Source organism: Anolis carolinensis, chromosome 1, assembly GCF_035594765.1.
Source record: "Anolis carolinensis isolate JA03-04 chromosome 1, rAnoCar3.1.pri, whole genome shotgun sequence".
Lineage (NCBI taxonomy): Eukaryota > Metazoa > Chordata > Lepidosauria > Squamata > Dactyloidae > Anolis > Anolis carolinensis.
In genome coordinates, this window is record NC_085841.1 from 33425043 (window position 1) to 33447383 (window position 22341).

Here is a 22341-nt window from a genome sequence, read left to right on the forward strand (position 1 = left end):
CAACAAAAGCCGGGACACAAAACGGGTCAAGGTTTACCACAAAAGCACAAGAGTATTACCCATCATCTTAAGCAGGGTCTGTAGACTTCGGCAGGGCCTCCTTTTCTGCCAGGAGCAGGACAGGGCCTACTTTCTTCATCTGTCACCCAATCTTATGTGAGCAGGCTGGGGTGAGCCATGTGCCTAGCAGAAGAGGAGGCCCCACCAAGCTGCACGAGACACTCTCACAAGAGGTAGCACTGCACCTTCAGTGGAGCCTGTTTGCAGCCATCAGCCAGGCCTCCTCCTCCACCAGGCACATGGCTCGCTGTGAGGAGGAGGGTGACTGAGAGTGAGAGAGGAAGAGTAAAGTTTAAATGGCTTTCCTGGGGCATTCCACACAGCTATATAACCCAGATCTGAAGGCAGAAAATCCCACAATATCTGCTTTCAACTGGGTTATCTGAGTCCACATTGCCATATATTCCAGTTCAAAGCAGATAATGTGGAATTTTATTCAGCTGTGTGGAAGGGGCCCTGGATTTAGATGAGCATGTTGTGTCTTGTTGAATCTTCTCAAATACAGAAGTCTTTCACAGATGTTTCATGTGTAAATTAAAAAGCAGTTAAGTACTTCTGAGGACAAGATGAGACTCAGAGAAACACAATAAGCCAAGGCACACATTTTCAAAATCTGCAATCAATCAACAACAATGCTGAAATTTTCATTGTTGAAAATATCCCACACAGGGAACAAGAAAATAGTTTCAGTTGAGTGTGCAACTGGAAGTACACTGGAGTACATGTGGGTTGAAGAGGGTGGGGAGCCCATGGCAACATGGGAGACTTACCATGTTGCCGTTAGACTCAATGGGGGAAGTCACTTGCTCCATGCTTCCTCCATGTGATCACGCTCAGCTGGAGCCAGGCAATGTGGGGCGTGGGGTGCTGGATTCCTCATGCCCCACAATGAAGTGAAGCAACTTCGGCAGCTGTGTGACAAGGTCGTAACTCTGAGCATAATTCAAAGACCTGATTAGGACCTTATAGCTCAGATCTAGACTTTTTGGTAGATTGCATTTGCTAGACTGCAGATGCTTACACACAAGGGGTCAACCTCCAGACCAAGCATACTATACAGTCACACTAGTGGACCAAATTATACCAACAAACTTCCAGTAACAGCATCCATTGAAAACTGAAACTGGAAGAAATAATACACCGATGAAGGCATCTTATTGTAGTTATTTAACCAATATCTTTTCATGAATTTGTGTGTATATCTGTGTGTGTTTGAAATACAGTAGTGTCTCACTTATCCAACACTCGCTTATCCAACGTTCTGGATTATCCAAAACATTTTTGTAGTCAATGTTTTCAATACATCGTGATATTTTGGTGCTAAATTTGTAAATACAGTAATTACTACATAGCATTACTGTGTATTGAACTACTTTTTCTGTCAAATTTGTTGTATAACATGATGTTTTGGTGCTTAATTTGTGAAATCATAATCTAATTTAATGTTTAATAGGCTTTTCCTTAATCTCTCATTATCCAACATATTCATTTATCCAATGTTCTGCTGGCCCATTTACATTGGATAAGCGAGACTCTACTGTACATCTATTAATATTTTCCTATTAGCTATCAACAATCTGATTTCAAACTTTTCAAACCTTCTTGTAAACTGGAAACAATTTGTTTTCAAGATTTTGATTTGAACAAAAATCCCATCTTGTCTTTCAAGATGGGGACTCTCAAATTTTCCACCTCTTCATTCTTCCCCCATACATTTTATACTGCTTTGGTTATTGTTCAGCTTCCATTCCCTGTACTATATTTGCATATAAATGTAAACAGAAAGATTTCAATAATGCATAAATTCACCTTCCTACTGCAACTTAACACTACAAGGAAAAATGGTTGGCTGATGTGGGAACAATGCTATTAATTTCTGCCAGCAACACCACAGGAGTCCAGAGTATTTCAGCTGACAGAAGGGAAAACCCCTTGTACCTTAAGAGCTATCCATTTTTTAGTTATCAAAACACTTTAAATAACTGATACATTGCATGGTGTGCCTTGTTATGTGCATAAACTAGATTTGGGAGAGAAGATTTTTAGTAATGTAGTATATCCTAAAAAAACCCTGTGTTGGAGTCATAGAATCATTCACGGTTACATTAAAATGTTTATACATTAATATTTGCATCATAGTAATTAAGAATGAAATTCTATTCATATTTTCAGAAGCTGGCAGCAATGTTTGATGATTTAAAAAGTAATTGAAAGTTTTACTTGCAAGTGAGCTGCACTGGAAGAATTAAAATACCCTGGGATGCTTATCACTTACAGTACAAATGATACATGTATATATTTTATGCAATAGTTAGCTTTTAAGATTGGGAAAGTGAGTGCACCCCTCCAGTATGGATGGATTATAAATTGTGTGATCATAGCTAGTAGGGACAAAAAATAAAATGCTTATTATTTGTTTCCAGGTTGAAGCACAGGATTTATTTCATTCATTCCTAGGCCAAAGAAATTGGATCCCAAAAATCAGGAAACCCTGATGGGAAAACTAATAATCTAGCCAAGTGTTGCATAGGAATAATTATGTGTTAAAAAGCACATACATTTTCCATGCCCTCTACACAAAAGAAAAGATTTCCTATATTAGGAAAAACACACTTTCTATCCCCCTTCCCCATTTTCTGTGCAAAAATTGGATGTGTGGTTCCTGCATGTGCATGTACACATACCTGTACAGGAAACTTTTTATGCGTCTAAAACTGTTTTTAATGCAAAACAACAACAAACAAATATTTGTGCATGCAGAATAATTTCTATGTGAGGTATTGAAATACGGGATGAATAGTGCAGAGAAATGTTCATTTTCTCCCACAGCAGGGAGAAAACTATTGTACATATTTCTCATTGCATGCAAGGAAGAAATCACCAAGGATTTGCCTACCTAATATCTAATATAGCCAATGGTAAAGAATGTACATTGTCCAGCCATAGCTTACATCAGGGGTTCTCAAACTTTTTCAGCCGAGAAGCACTTTTTGAAATGAAAGTTTCTTGTGGAGCCCCAATAAATGTTTATATATTATATTATACTAGCTGTGCCCGGCCACGCGTTGCTGTGGCATTGTCTGGTGGTGTTGGTGAGAAATTGTTGAGGTAGTGGTGGTATTGAATGTCTGTTGTATGGTTGTCTTTATGTTTAGTATGCACACTGAAGTGGATTATATGGCAGTGTGGAGTCAAGATAATCCAGTTCAAAGCAGATAATATAAGATTCTAAATGGGTTATATAGCTGTTTGGGAAGGGCCTTGAGTCTACACTGCCATATAATCCAGTTAAAATCTGATAATCTGTGGAAGAGGCCTAAGTGAGGCCTAACTGTGCCTGTCCCCTGGGCTGAGTAAGTTGCTAGGAGACCAAGTGGGTGGAGCTTAGCCTTCAAACTGGCAGCAATTGGATAAAAACTATTATTCCTCTCCCTGTAATTTGGACTTTATTTTTCTTTTCTTTTTGTTGTATCAACCTAGAGCCGTGAATGATGGGTTGTGTTGTCAAATTTTGAGGTTGGGGAGCCTGTAGTTTTGTTGTTTTGTCTGCTGCCCTGATGCCATCACTCTTTTATATAGATAGATATTATATATAATGTATATATATCAGGCATTAGCAAACTTTTTGGTAATTCTTTCATTAGTAATTTCCAAATATATTTTTTTTCCAGAGGGTATCGTAGGGAAAAGAGAACAGGTAAGGTGTTCGTGTTAGTAAATTAAATTGTAACAAATATCTACTAAAGTGATGAGGAGAAGGAAAATGGTATAGAGGGCAAGGAGGAAAACATTACATAACACTTTATTATGTTGCGTCCAATTCTTGGTCTCTGTTACCCAAACACTAATTACTTGTAATACTAAAGTTTTGCAAGTTTGATATATCTTCCATATCAAAAAGAGGAAAGACTTTTTGATGCATTGTGTTTTAAAATTTGACAGATGGGCCAGGCCAGTGGCAAATGAATGGAGAGTGTTTATGTGAACTGGGGGGGGGGGGGGGGGGAACATGAACAAATTCCTATGCACACTGCACCTATCTTGTTTGTAGTGCAAACAAAAAGGAAAGAAAGAAAAAACAATACAATATTTAAAATGAAGAACAATTTTAACCAACATAAACTTAACAGCATTTCAGTGGAAGACCCCAGGGGCCATCCAGTCCACCTCCCTCCTGCCATGCAGGAAAAGCACAAAGCACCCCTGGCAGATGGTAATCCAGCCATTCAGTCCAACCCCTTTCTACTATGCAGTAAAAGCACAGTCAAAGCACCCCCAACAGATGGCCATTGAGCCTTTTAATAATAATAGTAGTGGTAGTAGCAATATAAGCACCCCAGGGGCCATCCCATTCAACCCCCTTCTGCCATGCAGTAAAAGCACAATCAAAGCACCACCTGAACAGTGGGAGGGAAATAGGGTTCTGGAAGCAAGGGAAAGCTTCCAGGGGAAAGGGTCTGCATGACAAGGGGGTGCAGGGGAATGGGCCTGGGTGGCAAGTGGGTGTGGGAGAAACGGTCTGTGCCCCAGGAGGAAAATGCTTCTGCAAATGCGGCTGCTAGCAGGAGCAGGAAGGAGACCCACCCATGGGAACGAAGACCGAGAGAGGACTTGACTTCCGCCTCAGCCAGGTCCTCCTTCACATGATGCATTCATTCCCTGGCTCGCTTGATCCCTTCCTGGCAGTGGGAAATATGCCACTGTGTGTGTGCTTGGAGGGGAAACAGCAGGAAAGAGGAGGAAAAGCCAATGTGCACATTTGGAGGGGGAGCAAAGAGAATGGAGGAGGGACAGCCCCCACCATGCACACTTGGAGGGTGAAGAGGAGGGAGAGGGACGGAAGTGTGGAGTTCCTCTGTATGCTTCCCGTAACCCCATGGACTCCGCAGAGCACACTTTAAGAACTGTTGGCTTACATCATACTTCTAGAACAGCCAAAAATATTATTACTCAGTCACCACCAGTTGATGCTTAGAGAAAATTGACCCACAGATTTGGGGGATCAGGGTTTGTTTTTCTAACTTTTGATTTACTTTTAACTATGATTTGCTTTTACACCATGAGAGGCTTACCTCACATTGCATTAAATGAAGTTGTAATTAGGGGCTGAAAAAGTAGGGGTTTCAACAGCAACTCTCAAAATCCTCTAGTCAGTAGGGCTACTGGCCATGCTGGGTGGCAGATTTGAGGAGTCCAACATCCAGCACAGCCAAAAGTAATAAATGATGGGAATTGTAATCCAAAATTATCAGGCAGGCTATTATCAGAATTACAGTCTTGTGGAAAAACCACTATGTGAGAAATATAGCAGGCAGTGCCTTGCTTCAACTGTTTTAAAGACTAGTTGATCTAATGCAAGACCATATCTAGAATCCATGACCTTGGATTAGAAAATATCACTTAACTTTGTGCTGGACTCCGGCCATCAACTCACTTGCTGTGTGCATCAGAATTATCACAAAAATGATAACATATTTCAACCATTAGCAAGGGCATGCTTTTTAGCTATTGGGTCCATGGCAATAGAGTTTCATCAGCATGAAAATCTGCTTTTTCTCTAGCTCACTCTTTTTTTCCACTTAGTCTGCAGACCTTGTGTCACATAGTCTTTATTAGGATGATTAAATAATAACACTATTCCTACATTATGAATCCAGATATGTATTTACATGTCATTATAGACATTTGCTAGGAATGGCATAAAAAGAAATCAATACCAGCAGGCTGAAGCTGCATTTATACTGCACATCTGCCATAATGGAGTTTAGTATTTGCAGTAATGCCATCATTGGAACAGTAATGAACTCTTTCCCCATCTTTTTCATGATAATAATCTTAAAACATTAACTTTATGCCTTACTTAAAGAATGCTAATCTGATGTTTTCCTTATATGCTTTGATTTATGTTACTTAATTCTCGTGCTTATACACTATGTATTTGTTTTTGTAATATGTCAACTTTAACTAGTAACAAATTTATAGGACAGGTATATATATCTGCGTGATGGCTATGAATATATCTATCCTGTAAAATTATAACAACTTTTGAAGCTTTATAGCACTTCATATAATAAGCTTCAAGTCAGACATAAAGCAACATATTTTAGAATAACAGTAAAACATGATGGGATGCAAAATCAACTAAAAGGCTAGAATGGCTTATGTCAATAATTTGGGTAATGAGTATAAAACACAGCTTCAGCTGCAGCAGTAGTTCAATTTGCAGGTGGAATGACATACTGGTTCAATGGCAAAATAATGCTCCATAAGATCTTGCTGCAGGAGGTAGGCAGATGAGCATTCAAGCTATTCCTATACTATCATGCCAGCAGCACTTCTATAACTCTAGATAACTTTTCAACTACTAATTTGGTAAATAAACTCTTCCTTTAAAAAAAGAAGCTCATGTCCCTTTTTTGTCTGAATCTCATTTTAGGAAAATCGGATACTCCAGATAAATAATTCCAGACAGGCACTTTTGCTCCATTGATGTCTGGTTAGAAATGTAGTTTTTGTCCAGCCCTATTAGCAAGATAGTCACTTGTCCAATAAAAAAAAAAACCTAGAGTCAGAGTTGCAGAAGGATGAACTATTAGCACCACTAAGCTACTCACTCGTGTGCTACATGTGTTCCAGAAAGGCTCACAGAAGATAGGAACCAAGGACTCTATGTAACAGTATGAACTTCAGAATATCAATATATTAAAATGTTTGCATTGTAATGGTCATGTTAACTGTGCTGGTTAATATGTTAAAGCAGTAAGTTTTTTTCAGAGAGAAAGTTCCTTAAAAGAGAGTAAGGAAGGTATCTTACCCTTAGAAAACTGGAATACAGCTTTATGGCACTGATGCATTAAGTTGCATAAGGAGAGATAGTACATTGAAAACGTTTTTAAATAATCCACTAAGAAATTTAGACAAGACAGGCAAGCCCGTTTCTAACCAATTCAGTCACACAATATCTAGTAACTTAATGGAAGCAGAAAATGGCTCACGTTCTCTCCTGAAGTAGCTAACACTTACAATGGCTTCAAGGGTGATTTGCGTCCTTCAGCAGTAAGTGGAAACTTCCATATAATGTGTAATATTATTCCCCATGTGCCTCACAGGAGAATACTGTTAAATGTTAAATCTTAGGAGGACGATAATAAACTGTATCGCTTTTGGGTCTCTACTATATCCGCTGGTTGTGTTGCCATCATTCATTACCATCTTAGGCCAGGTAAATCTCCAGTGTAGCAGGTGCGTGTGATGTGATACACCTGTAATGTTCAGTTACAGCCCAGGGGTTAACAGCCAGGCAACAATAATTGTACTGCTATATAGGTCACAGTTCTTGTAATTTCAATAATGTACTCTTCCAGCATCATTTCCCTTCAAATACAATTTTTCATTTTCAGTTTATATTTCCACCTCCCATTATAAGAATCTGTATTACAGCATTAGCCATTGCTCAGTGATTCTAGGATCACTTACACTCAGAGTTGCTTATTCTGTGAACTAATTAACACAACTGTTTATATTCCAAGAACAGTAATGAACACAATTGTAGGAATTCCCTTAATGAAAATTCAATTTAGAAAACTTGTTTCTTTTTTAAAAGAAATATCAAAGGGTTATCTTTAAAGTACATTTAAAGTGGCATATTGCCTTTTATTAAAAGCACCTAGACATTAATGAGTTATACATCAGGATAGTATAGACATGTATGGGGAATATATTTTTTAAATTTGAACAATAGGTCGCAATTGTATGTCTATATTTTGGCAAGCAAATTTGGTTGAAACCAATGGAATAAATATATGTTTTTATTGAATGTATTTAATTATGATGATGCATTTTAACCATGCTGTAAGGAACTTGGGTTGTATGGACAGGCGGGAAATAAATAATAATAACAATAATAATAACAACAATAATAAATATTATTTGCATAAATGTGAATTGGATTACACTTTTTTTTTAAAAAAAAAGTTGTTGCAGTGGCTACATGAGAAAATACAGGCCAGTAAACAGGATCTCCTTGATTTTTTGTATAAAAAAGATGATAATTTGTGATATCAGTGAAAAATTATGTCCTGTCCACTGTGTGGCTGTGTAGGACTTTTCAGATCTTTTTGTTGTATTTTTTAATTAATCTGTATGCATTTATTTTTAGAGAGTTTCCTACATAGCTTGGGAGCTCAGCAACAGGGACATTGTGTGTTCTCTCTAGACTTATTAGGTTACCCAAATCTGATCAAAGGACAAGGCCTCCAGAAGCTTGTCCAGCTGTGGTATTATAATGACACCATTAGGTTTTGCTTCCTAATCAAAGCTCCTAAAAGTGTGTGTAGCTTTCAGCTTAGTATCTGCGACAAGGTTAACTGAAATCTGCAGCAAGGATAACCACTTTAGCAGATTGTATCAGCAGGAAATATTTAAACACTATTTAAAAGGATTTTAAATAAGCAGATTTCATTTAACACTGCACTAATGCACTGCTAGAGAAGATGATATGGCAGAGATGCCATAAATAAACATATTGCTTCTGCTCTACCTCTCTCCAGAATATTTAGTTCAGTAACTGGCCTAAATTCCACTGATGTACCAAAGTGCCAAATTTGGCCAGACCTATATGCCCTTTGGTTTGGGGCATGCTGAATCCACAACCTGCATACTTGTAATTAATGAGTCTCCAAACTGATCAATGGAAATGTCAGTGCTTGTCAAACAGGTCATAGGTACTTAGGTTTGCATTAAAACTTTTAAGAGAAATTTGTTTCTTTCACAACTCAAGCTTTATCTGACTATTTTAATCCCATTGTGTTGGTTCTCTACTTGGTGCTCTTTTAAAAATTATTGTCACAGTAAGGATGCATGGGAGCCCCTGGTGGCGCAGCAGGTTAAACCACTGATCTGCTGAACTTGCTGACTTAAAGGTCGCCAGTTCAAATCCGGAGAGCAGGGTGAGCTCCCACTATTAGCCCCAGCTTCTGCCAACCTAGCAGTTTGAAAACATGTAAATGTGAGTAGATCAATAGGTACTGTTCCAGCAGGAAGGTAATGGCGCTCCATTCAGTCATGCCAGCCACATGACCTTGGAGGTGTCTACTGACAACGGAGGCTCTTCGGCTTAGAAATGGAGATGAGCACCAACTCCCAGAGGCGGACATGACTAGACTTAATGTCAGGGGAAAACCTTTACCTAAGGATTCATAAAAGAGAAGTTTGGAACAGTGAACTTAAGAGGTGAAATCTAATCTCACAGCTGGATGATTGGCCATGCAAACAGAAGTTTCCTTGTCTCCTTCCCATACAGACCTCCCTGGACTTACAAAGTAACTCCTTAACTCTCTGGAGAATATCTGAGGTACTGAGAGGGGAAATCTACTAGTTGCTGTGTTGGGTACTGTGTTGGGTTTCATTGGTTGCCCCAAGACTGTAAAATGATCTGTAGGAAGAGCCCATACAGCTAAATGAGCTGTTAGAATTTAAAACACATTTGAGAATCTATCTTTTCTGTCAGGCCTACCCAATCAGTTTTAATCAGGAATTTTAAACTCACATCTTGTGTTTTAATCTTTGTTCTGTGCATTTTAATATTTATTTTGTATAATATGTTTTAATATGTGTATTTTATAGAATGTTTATAATTCTTAGGTGTTTTTAGTTATGATGGAACCTAACTCAAGTCACAAGGAGAGGTGGGTAAGAAATAAAATAATAAAATAATATCCCTTTTAATTTCTCTAAAGTTATTTTTTATGGAAAAGTGTATTGAAATGCAACTCAGGAACAGTTTTATAAATACAAAATAAGGTATAATATTCTCTGTGGCATCATTTCACATTTATTGTTAATCTATATCTATATTTATAATAAAAGTGAATGTTTGTATCGGAGTATGTATCAGTGTTTTGATTGGCCTGGCGGAATATGTGCTCGCGTTTTGATTGGCCTGGCAGAATATGGATCAGCTTTCTGATTGGCCGGCCGGAATATGGGCCAGCTCTGATTGGCCGCCACTTTCATAGGCCACTGGGATCGCTGAGGGAAAAACTACTACCAACTGGCTTCGTTCGGCCTACTTCTCTCCTCAGAACGAAGCTAGCTTTGGGACAGTTAACAGCTTTCGGCCTACACTTTGGTAATCCAAAACACCACTGCCACCACCAGAAAGGCCGGATCTGGACCAAACTTGACACACATCACCCCATGAACCCACTGACAACGGATGGCCCCCTTTGGCCCCTCTGCTGACATGTTTAAGGTCTTCCAGGCTGGCCCCTCGCTGCTAGGCCGAAAAGGAGGACGCCATCTTGCCTCAGCTTTCAACTTCTTTGTAAGGCCCTACTTTCCTCAAAAGACAGCAGAGAACATTGTTATTATCTTTTTAATGATATGCTTATGAACACTTCTAGCCCCCAAAGTCCCAATCCAAGCCTCCTTTGATCATTTTGCTAACACGTTTCAGGCCTTGCAGCCTGGCTCCATTGTGCTAGGCCGCAAAAGAGGCAGCCATCTTCCCTGTTCCACATGGTTCCAAACAGAGCAGCTTTTGCCTGTGTCTTTTGGATACAGCACTCTCCTTCAACAAGGTAAGGCGGCAGTATGTAAATACTATTCACAGCAGACTAAAGAGAAAATAATGACTATCTTTTTATTCTTTCCTTTTAAGGATCGTTTACTCCCCCCCCCCCAAGTTTTTACTGAGGCAAAAAACTACCACAGAGCAGGCTTTGGCCTACTCACTCTAACAGGCCTGACACATACAGTCTCCATGGCCTACTATACATCCGGGCCCTGTTTGGAGTGGGATGGACCATGGATGATGGACTTGCACATGGGAGTTGTAGTTCACCTGCCCCCACTGAACCCTGCTATTTCTTATTTATACTACTATTGCTGGACATTACTTTTATGTTTTATTTATATGGTGGATGTTAGCACGTGGCTTAATGACCTTGCAAGCCACTTTGGGTCCATTGCAGAAAGGCGGGGGAGAAATATCAGAAATTAATTAATTAATTAATTAATGTCTCAATGGTATGTATGGTTGGAATGACCTTCTGTCGGGAGGGCTTGAATGGTCTCTTCCTTTGTGGCACATGGGGCTGGACTGGATGACCTTCAGAGACCCCTTTCAAATCTAGGACTCTATCTATCTCCCAATCGTATTTGTGATGGCCATCTGTCAGGAGGGCTTAGATGGTGTCTTCCTCTATGGCAGAAGGGGGTTCAACTAGATGGGCACCCCTTCTAACTCTAGGATTCTATGGAAGCCTTTAAACCAGGCATGGGCCAACTTGGGCCCTCCAGGTGTTTTGGACTCCAACTCCCACAATTCCAGAGAGCCTACCCCATGATGCGCTTTATGTCCTGGTGCCGTTTGCAGGATGATGGACCATGGGTGATGGGATATGTAGTACTTTCAATCGCTAAGATTCCCACAGACCACTGCGATGCCCACCAGTGACGGAACTGGACCAAACTTGGCACACAGATGGGACATGTAGTACCTTCACTCGCTTCTTGAGACCACAGCAACTGCTACATATGACAGAACTGAACCAAATCTGGTATATATATCCCAAATGACACACTTTATATGTTGCAGCATTTTGGGGGAGGATGGACCAAGGACGATGGGATTTGCAGTACCTTCATCCAATTCACCTCCCACAGGCCGCTGTGATTCCCATGAATGACAAAACTGTACCAAACTTGATACAAAGGTGCAATGTGGCCCCCTTTACGTCCTGATCTGGTTTGGTGCAGGATGGACCTTGGATGATGGTATTTGCAGTACCCTTATCCGATTCACCTCCCACGGACCACTGTGATACCCATGAAAGACGAAACTGTACCTTACTTGGCATACAGGTGCAATGTCACACAATTTATGTCCTGGTGTGGTTTGCAGGAGAATGCACCAAGGATGATGGGATTTCCAGTACCTTCATCCAATTCAACTCCCACAGACCACTGTGATGCCCATGAATGATGAAACTGTACCAAACTTGACATATAGGTGCAATGTGGCCCACTTTACATCCTCCTATCATTTGAGGGAGCAACAGACCATGGATGATGGGATTGACAGTACCTTCACTCACTTCCCCAGACCACTGTGACCCTCACCAATGTCTGATCAAGACCAAACTTGACACATCGAGTCCCCATGACCTGCTTTACATCCTGAAGCTGTTTGGAGGGGGATCGACCATGGACTTGCATATGGGAGTTGTAGTTCACCCGTACCAACTAAAGCCAACTGTCACTGGATCGAGACTAAACTTGGAACAAAGGCAAACAATTCAGTTCTCAAATAACCCGGGCACCGCCGGGCCCCCAAGCTAGTGTATTTATAAAAATAAAGGTACACTTTCAAAAACCAGTTCAGAACTTTAATTTCGGGAAGTGGAATGTGAATGCACAAGAGGAAAACCAGTTGGGGGCAGGCAAGGGCTCTAGGTTCCTTCTGTACAACAATTTATGTTTTTGCTGGTGGATTAAAAAAAAATGTTAAACAGCCGCACAGCTATCCAATCCAGGACATGTTTTTTCCACATTCAACTCTCACTGAACATAGATAGCCATCATTGAAAAGCTACTCCCATGCAAAGACTTGGAATAACTATTGTTAAAAGTTAAAAATATACAAAAATAGGATAATATCGAATATTAATAAAACAAAAACAATAACATCAGCTGATTTATATAGTTTTAAATACTATAAAATGGTTAAAGATATTCCTATACATCTGTTCAGTCATTAGTCAAAACAGAGATTGCAATCAAGAATCAGAAGATGAGTAAGACTTGGAAAGGCAGCAATGAAGGAATGAAATACGAGCCTCAAGTGTAAAGATATATCCCTAAAAAACCAAAGTTAGAATCATCCAACTCATAGCATTTCCAATTTCTATGTATGATTATGAAAGCCGGACAGTGAAGAAAAACAACAGGAAAAAATGAATTCATTTGAAATGTGGTGGACTGCTAAGAAGACAAATTCTAGAGCATATCAAGCCTGAAGCAAAGATGATTAAACTGAGGCTATTATTATTTGGATATAACATGACATTATGTGACTCACTGGAAAAAATAACACTTAGTAAAATAGTGCTTTGGAGTAGATATTGAATACTATATTGCAGAACCCTTTCTGTGCTTACAGGTTTTGAAGGTTCTTTCTTCTGAAAAAAATAAATATAAAGAGTACAAGTGGAGTTTATATAAGTAGGCAGGTTTAGTATTGGATCCTTAGAAAATACTGACCAAATTTCTCTACCTTTACTACTCTTTGCTCCATTTCCAACCCTATTACACTTTTTGAAACTTTAGTGTCCATGGAACAGAAAATAAACAATATAGTCATAGTTGTGAGGGAAACAGTTGTACCCCTACGATAGTGACCAGGTGTTAACAGATGGGTGTTATTTTCAGTTATCAAAATTAATAAATTCTTTCATAAAGAGCTTGAATATTTTATTTTACTGTTTACATATGGGATCAATAGGGAAAGTCAATTGACATTTTTAAAAAAAATGGAATATGTATTTCTCAAGCATCAGGAAATCCTAACAAGCCTTGCCGACAGCCAAAGGATTTGGCCGGAAACAAGCAATCGAAGCCTCCATGAAATACCAGTTTATAACTCATAGACTAGTGCTTCTCACCAGTCATGGCAGGTGGGAGAGGCCTGGGCAGAAGGTTAAGCAGATGGCCCCTCCCCCTGCTTCAGGTGTTCATTTGGCGACCCACCTGCCCGCCCTCAGCAAAATATGAATGAATGCTGGTCACCCTAGGGCCGGGTAGGCACTTTTCCCTCTTCCAAGGGGGGGGGTCACCTACCCCATATTGCAGGGGTCCCCAAACTACAGCCCATGGGCCACATGTGGCCCACCAAAGCCATTTATCCAGCCCCCACAGCAGCAGTTCCCTCCTCCTCCACTGCGGAAGGCGCATGCAGCGGAATATAGAAGGAAGGAAAGGTGCGTGCTTTTCCCTCCTCCATCACTCCGGATGCACTTTTTCCGCCTCCGCTGCCATTGAGGAAAGTGTGTGTGGCGCGAAAGAGGAAGGAAAGACGCACACCTTTCCCTCCTCCCTTGCTCCGCATGCACCTTTCCCGCTGCCACCGCCGCCGCCGAGGAAGGCGCATGCAGTGTGAAAGAGGGAAAGGTGCACGCTTTTCTCTCCTCCCTACCTCCACACGTACCTTTCCTACCGCTGCTGCTACCGAGGAAGGCGTGTCCATCTCTCACCCTGCGCACACGTTTCCTGCCGATATTGCTGAGGAAGTCCGGCCCTCCGAGGTCTGAGGGATAGTGAACTGGCCCCCTGTTGAAAAGGTTTGGGGACCCCTGTCATATTGTGTATGTTGGAGGATGGAGTTTATTCGGATGGTGCTGTTAAGTTTCCAATGGCAGGAACTGGGTGGAGAACATTGTTGGTGTTCATCTTGGCACCTTCAATTTGGGGGTGAAGGGGGATATCTGGGATGGCCCCTCTAAGTAGAGACTTGGGGGGCATCTTGAGATTTTTTTTCCCCCTTGGGGTGGTTCCTGCTTTCTTTTATAGAGTTCTAGGGCATTGGAGGGAGTGTCCCTGGAATGGTCTTCCAGTAATGACCATCTGGGCTAGCAAGCCATTAAGTGGACTGCCCCTGGGATCAGGTGTCACCCAGAGGTAGGCGATGGCGTAGTCATTGAGTGATACCTGTTCCTCCGTCATGACCTATTTCTTTCTTGTTCCCTCCAGGTTAGTTTTTACTGCACGGGACTGCAGTTTAAATAGGTCAATAAATGGCCCTTTGTTCCATATTTTGTTGTCTGGTCTCTTATTTCATGGTGTTACTTCAAGGACCATTATGAATGGATGAGAATCTTCTTGGTTCAAGGACTTATTCTGGGAAAATCTGAATTTTATTTGCACAGAAAACAGCCTTTTTTCCACATACATCAGCATTTTCTGGAAAAAATAATGTTTCCATGGAGAAATATTTTATGGCTTGAAAATGCTTTTTCCTTCACTATTTCTGGACTCAACAAGACATTTAAGCAGTAAGAAACTAATCCAAAGCTCATAACTAATTTTATGTTTATCTTGCACAGAATAAATAGCAAACTACAAATATATTTCAAAAACATCAGTTTTTTTAAAAAAAATGAAGTTTGAAAGAAATTTGCTAAACTTTCTTTTTGATGCTTTTTGCAACAAAATTAGTGAAGAATTGCCTTTCCAGGGATGAATAGAAACTGAACATTTATTCCTAATTCTAATCACCTGTCCAAGACCACATCCATCAGTTCAGTCAATGACTTTCTTGGAAAGCAGTATCACTGCTATATCATGACAATCCTAATCCTATCTCTTTTCCCCAAGGACTAGGTATGGGAACTTTACCTATTCAACTGCAGCCATATGTTGAATAGAGTTTTTGATCAGAGATATGACGTCTATGTGGACTTTTAGCAATTATAGTTATTAATGCTTTTAGGAATAAATTTTCACTCACCTCTGGCCCAAAATTCTAAGAAATAGAATTATGGGACATCACATGCAGATATGTGCAGATTCATAGCCATACACACAAAAGATTGATGGAGATCTTGCAAAAAATAAAAAGATAAATGGCACAACAAGAATATAGACAAACCTGGAGGCATGATATTAATTGCACTTATACTTTTGATAAATATTTATTTTTTTTGCAGAAGAAAAATGCATACTTGTTTAAACTGTCATTATGTGAACCTATATCCTATTTTTCATATTATTAGCAATACATAATGTGGTAGTTTATATTCAAAAATAAATCCAAAATGTATATACCTCATGTATTTATCCAGAAATACACCAAGGTTACTATGGTTACTGAAAATCCATTACCTTTGAATACAGAATGAAAAAGTTTGACTTAAAGTGTGCACTATTTATTATAGTATACATCAACAGCCTTCAGGGGGTTCTCTAACTGGACTCATTTTTCAGTGTCAGAAGTGACCCACCACACTAGTCGCTTATGGGATGTGTATAGCAAGAAATTTTAACTGTATGTATTGTAAGGAGTTCTCCAACACCTGAAAATGCAAAAAGAGCATTTGTTTAAGTATTTTTGCACCAGCAGAAAATATGCTATTTCTTTCTCCACTTAAACTGGAATACATCACAGTGGCCAATTTTTAGTTTGCATGTCCAAATGAAATAGGATAATAAGTCATCATAATTATTGGCTAAAATAAAGGAATACAAGAGACATTTTTCTATAAATGACTGGACAGATTCAGTTTCAATATTTGGTACTTCTGGAACTGCTCAAAGTGAGTCCTTTCATATGGGCTCATAAAACTGGTTTCTGCTTAACTGGTTGAATTCGTGCTCCAATTACAATGTATTTAAAAGGGTTCCCACCGCTCCCCTCAGGTAAGCATGCAGCCAGGGGCTATTGCTAGATAAGGTCTTACATAGATCCAACCTCGCTAATACACCACTGTTCAGACCAGTTTGCTTGGGGTTTTGTGACAAAAAGGACCTATATTGACCCAATCTTTTTGGCTTGGTCAGATTAATTGCACAATTTCCATTTAAGAGTAGCCCAAAGTATATGGTCTGGCAATCTGATACTGGTCCACAATGGAAATTAGGTACAGTAAATCTATGTAAGTGTATTTAATTTCTGTTATATGTCATGTTAGTTGCTTGGTAGAAGAATCCTAAAACCTTCATCTGTCCCGTTTGATCAATAATGATAATTTAGGACCTCATAACATTTTCTCTCCATTTCTCTGTGCTGCCTAAATGGATTCCCAAGAAGGCTATCACATGACACAAGGCCACTTCCGGTGGCTGCCTGCGGGACTCCATTGTGGCAGCACAGGGAAACAGAGGAGAAACTGAATCTTCAGGAGTTGAATGTTATCCAACTCCCAATGACAGAAGCCAGAGATAAGCTGGATAGAAGTGGGAAAAGGACAGGGAATGGCTGCTATCCCTGAAGACAGAAATGCATGGGACCTTGACAGTAGGGAATTTCCTAATTCCCAATACACATAGAATGCACTGCTATGCAGCACTTTAGAGTATGTTGTACAAATTTCTTCCAATTTGCATTAAAAACAAAGTATCCATTGTAATTACTATTCTCCTTGTTACATTTTACAAGCCAGACCAATATAAGTTTGTCTGACATCGATTGGTGCAATTCCAAAATTATTATTATTATTATTATTATTATTATTATTATTATTATTATTATTATTATTATTATTATTTCATTTCTATCCCGCTTTTCTCACCCTGCAGGGGACTCAGAGCGGCATACAACATACATTTAGGCAAAAATTCAATGCCTCATTATACAAAGCAAATAAAACATAACATAAAATCAATAGAAACAATCAACATATAAATACAATTTAAAACCATTAACATTAAGATATTAAAACATAAAACAGCATCTAGATACACCCTACTAGCCGCCGCTGCCACCTCATGATCTTATAGTCTTCTTTGGCTCCCTTGGATGGTGCTGTTTTATCATTCTATCTTTTTGAAAGAAGAAAGATGCAGTTTGATTTGTATCACATGTTTTTGTCATAAGTATTTCTCTCTCGTTCAAGGATAGTTACAGAAAGGTAAGTTGGTACAGGACTATAGACTACAGAATCCAGAAAAAAATAGTGCTGGGTTACATCAAGATAAAGGTGATCAACTGAATTCAAGGTAAAGAGGCCACAGGTTGATTAGCAAATAGCATATCTTTAACAATGTGAAAGGTGATGGAGTAACCGAAAACTATAGATTTGGGCCCTAACCTCAAAAATCAATGTTGTATTAAACCAGTCCAAACTTCAGACTCAAGCTCAAACATTACCACATTTGATTGTGGTCATGGTGGGGGGGTATCATAACCCATGTTTTCCCCAAACTGCATGGTAGTCCATTTCAAAAACAACCCAACAAAGACACGGAAGAATAGGGAAGTGGGAAGGCACAGGTCTAAACATTCAATTCATTTATTTTCATATTCACCTTATACACATAGCTTAGAGGTAATCTTATATACAATATTTTTTTTAAAAAAAAATTATGTGCAACAACAGAAAGCAAAAGTTTCACTATCTCAGCCACCCATTGGCCAATATTGGATTTCAGAATTCTGGATAAGGGATGCTCAACCTGTATCTTGCAGCATCTGCTAGACTTAAAATTGTTTTTCTCTCCCCCTCCCCTTTTATGTGTGTGCCTTGCAATATTATTTAGACAATCATCTATTTGTTGCATGTTACATCTAGCTTTGATCTCTCCTAGTTAATGGAAAATGTGACTCATAAATGCTACATAACAAACAAACAAACAAACAAACAAACAAATAACTGGCTGGGCTCCATAGCTCCAGGCAGTGGTTCTTAATGAACAGTCTCCTAAAATGGACAGGGCTCCTGTATAGAATAGATTTCTATGGCACACACATACAGAGCCAGTGTTTAATACTTGATGGCAGTATTAAACTTCCCTCCCCCTTTTACATTGTAGATAACACAATTCAATCCCAAAGAATGCGTAGAATGGAAAACATAAGCATTGGAACTCAGTTTACAGCAAGTGAAGTAAGCTGAAAATTGGGGTGGAAGATGATTAAATGGGGGATGTCCTTGCCAAACTGGGTATGCTATCACTATTATAATCTTTATAGGATATTTTATTGTTATTATCATCTTTACTGAAAGTCAGTTGGGGTCCTGAATCCCCTTGCAGTAAATAGTAAAACAGGAAGCTTAGGAACTAACTGCAGTCAGACTATCTCTTGGCTAAACAGTCCAATTCTCCAAGGCTTGCTGAATGGGGTTTCTCATCTACAATTCACCTTCTCAACCCAGGATGAGGCCTGTTGAATATGGACTTCCAACAATTATATAGTTCAGAAGCAAATAAAAAAATATGCTCATACATATTCCATTTTTCATCCTGACAAACAAGTTGCTAAAGAAAGGGAAAACTTACCCCACCCTGCCTCCTCCACATATCTGCTTTTGGCCTTGAGCTACCAAGCTAAAGCAAAACTATCTAACAGAACTTCCAGTATGCAAATTAACCATCAACATCACGGAATAGCTTTTAATGTTTGAAAAAGAGACTAAAAAGGAATTTAAAATCTTCTGCCTGGTAGCATGTTACATTTTTGCGAAAAATGCATTCCACAGTATTGATGTAACAACATTACGTCCTTCCAATAAAATAACCATTCCCTTGACTACATAAATATTACATATAATAATAATAATAATAATAAAACTTTATTTATACCCCGCCACCATCTCCCCGTGGGGACTCGGGGCGGCTTGCATGGGGCAGAGGCCCAAACAACATAAGGACAAAATATAAGCAACATAATGCAAACACAATATAAAACAGATAAAACAGTAATGCATATTAATTTGTATATTGCATATCTTTTATGTTTTTGTACTGGCGACCAACACTTGGCAATTTTAGCAATCTCTAATTCTAGTAAATAAAAGATAAATAATATATGGATCTCAAAGCAACTTACCCTTGATAATGTGTTTGGTTTCATTTCCAGTATAAATAAGTTGTGAATCAATATATAAAAAATATTGTAATATAATCCCATTGGGTGTTTTTGGTGGATCCCAACTCAGGAATAAAGATGTAGGGAAAGAAATAGCTGTGGGAGATTGGACATATTTTGGAGCTAGAGAGAAAAATGGAAGACAGTTTTATGCAAATGTAGACTGACATTAAAACTAATAGAGCCAGTGAAAATTTGAATATTTCAGATTACTTACATATTTATGTATTAAATACATTTATGTATTTCTATTGTATTCTGGCTTTAATCCTTTTCAGTATTTAAAAACAAATTAAAACATTTTAAAATATCTAGTCTTGACAAATACTAGACAAATAATTTTAATAGTCAATCATCAACATCATCATCATTGGTGATCACTAGTGTCCAAGTAGGATGGCCTTCCAAGCGTAAGGTCTAGGTGGTGGGTGCATAGGTGACTGTGGAGAACTATTCTTGACCTGCATGCTCTTCCATAGTGAGGACATCACCTTCCAAATGGAAGGCGGTCCCAGTCAGGATTGGTTTTCTTGATATTCAGTGAAAGGCAGGCTTTTTGTATGCTTCTGCTTGTAGATCTTCTTCCGAATCAGCACAGACCATGTTATCAACAGCATATTAGAGTTCTAGAACAGATGTTGTTGTGACATTGGTTTTGGCTTTCAGTCTGCTGAGGTTAAATAGCTAGCCATCTATCCAACAGATGATTTCCATGCCTGTGGGAACCTTCCCATCAACAAGGTGGAGTATCATAGAAATGAAGATGGAGAATAAAGTTGGGGTAATAACTCATCCCTTCTTAACACCTGATTTCACCTTAAATGGGTCACTGTGGAGTATTAAGTGAGCCTAAATACTCTATAGCATAAATGGGCAAACTTTTTTTTGCCTTAGGGCCACATTGTGGGCCCAACCAAGAGGGCTGGGTCAAGAGGGAAGGCAGCTGGGCACACACTGTATGGAACGGGCCCGAGGGGGAGAGGGCCTGTAAGAGGGTGGGGCTGGGAAGGGACAGGGCAGGGCCTGGGTCATCCTCAGGTTGTTCTCCTGTTTTTTCCTGCTACTCACCCCATCCTTATGCTGGGAGGTAAATGAGACGTGCAGCGACTGCTCCAATTCCCCTCTCCAGTCCTCCTTCCCTGATCTTTGGGTTGTCCTTTCAGCATTATGCCAGGAGGAAGGCGAGACAGGCGATAGCCAAGATTGCTCCAGGGGGCTCTCAGCCACTGTGTGCTTTCCTTGGGCCATCCTCTCAGGATAAGGACAGGGCTGCTTGCACTGTGTTTATGTAAGGAGGAGGGCAAGACATACGGTGCCTGAGAGCGCTCCAGAGGGCTCTCAGCTGCTGCATGCCTTCCTCCCCCATCCTTTCTGCATAAGGATGCAGCAGGCCACCGTGTCCTTATGCAGAGAGGAAAGGGAAAATGAGGAGGCCTGAGGTAAGTGCCCAGGGGGGCCACATCCAGCCCCTGGGCCTTAGTTTGCCCATGCCTGCTCTATAGGTATACTGAAATGAAGATTGCTGCAATCCAATGCACTTGGGATATCTTGCCAATATGCCCATCAGTGCACAAAATGAATGGGTGCCCTGCCCCTCCATTGAGTTACTACCAGGCAGCTAGGAGGGGTGGGCTAAGATAGAGCCTGCTGAGCCTCACTAAAGACCTGCAAGTGGAGACCCAGGTCAATCTGGGAACACATTGCTTAAAGCAGTAGCAAAGAATGCCTTGAATTGAGCAAAGAAGAACATCTTCAGTTTTGTAGAAAAACTGTTAAGTGCTCTTCCAAACTCCAATGAACCCTTCCCTTTCCTCCAGAGTGCTGATGATGCCCTATATATTATTTCATTGTTGTAAGCTGTGGACCTGAACAGGCAGTCTGATCATTCACCAGCCATTTCTGTAGCATCAGCCAATATCGGTTGGCAATGTGCATGCTAAATGATGAATGATTCAATGGGGAAATGCTGAAAGCTGGAGGGTATGATTGTTGTCAGTCTTCTGTATCATCAATGTATTGTTACTATGCATGCAACATGAGCATCCCAGAATAGAAACTGCTTACATTGACTTTGTGTCCAGTCCTTCGGAGGGATAAAACACAAGTTCCCTATGGCTTTCTTTGATTTTTGTAAAGGCAAAAATCATTATATACAATACAGTGCATCTGCATAAATGAGATTATTTTCTGAGTCTACTATAGAATTCCTGTTTTGACTATTGTGTGCATTGTGAATAGATAAATAAATGCTAAATGTTTTATAGAAAATAAATAATTCCCAAATATTATTATATTTAGCAATGTACATGAATGTACATGAAAAAAATGTATATGCTTTTTTTTTGTTTTTCAAAGATATCCAGAAATAATCTAATTTCATTGACAAATGGTAGCAGAGCATTAACCTATCAATTCACTAAAGTACCAGTGATTGCATTTAGAGCATCATAAGAGATCCTAACTGGATTTAGGGATTTGGAATGGGACTTAGTATTAGTATCATCTGAGCTACTGAAGTCCCACTGCAAATGTATATAAATGGTGCATCTCAAAATAATGCTGTAGGTCTAAAGGATGTGAATCAAGACATGATAACAAAATCACATAAATAGTGCACAAACACTATAAACATCATATAGTGATGGAACTAGTTAGTTATAATGATACTCTTACATTCCTAGTGTAGTGCTATCATAAAA

General features: G+C 39.5%; 1 protein-coding gene across 1 annotated transcript in view; it reads right to left on the minus strand.

Annotated features, from left to right (window-relative positions):
- Positions 1-22341, minus strand: part of ush2a (usherin) — a 617513-nt gene that overhangs the window by 349319 nt on the left and 245853 nt on the right. Inside the window, exon 33 of the mRNA XM_003216022.4 lies at positions 19604-19765. Coding sequence (XP_003216070.2) covers positions 19604-19765 — 162 coding nt within the window. The remainder of the gene's footprint in view (positions 1-19603; positions 19766-22341) is intronic.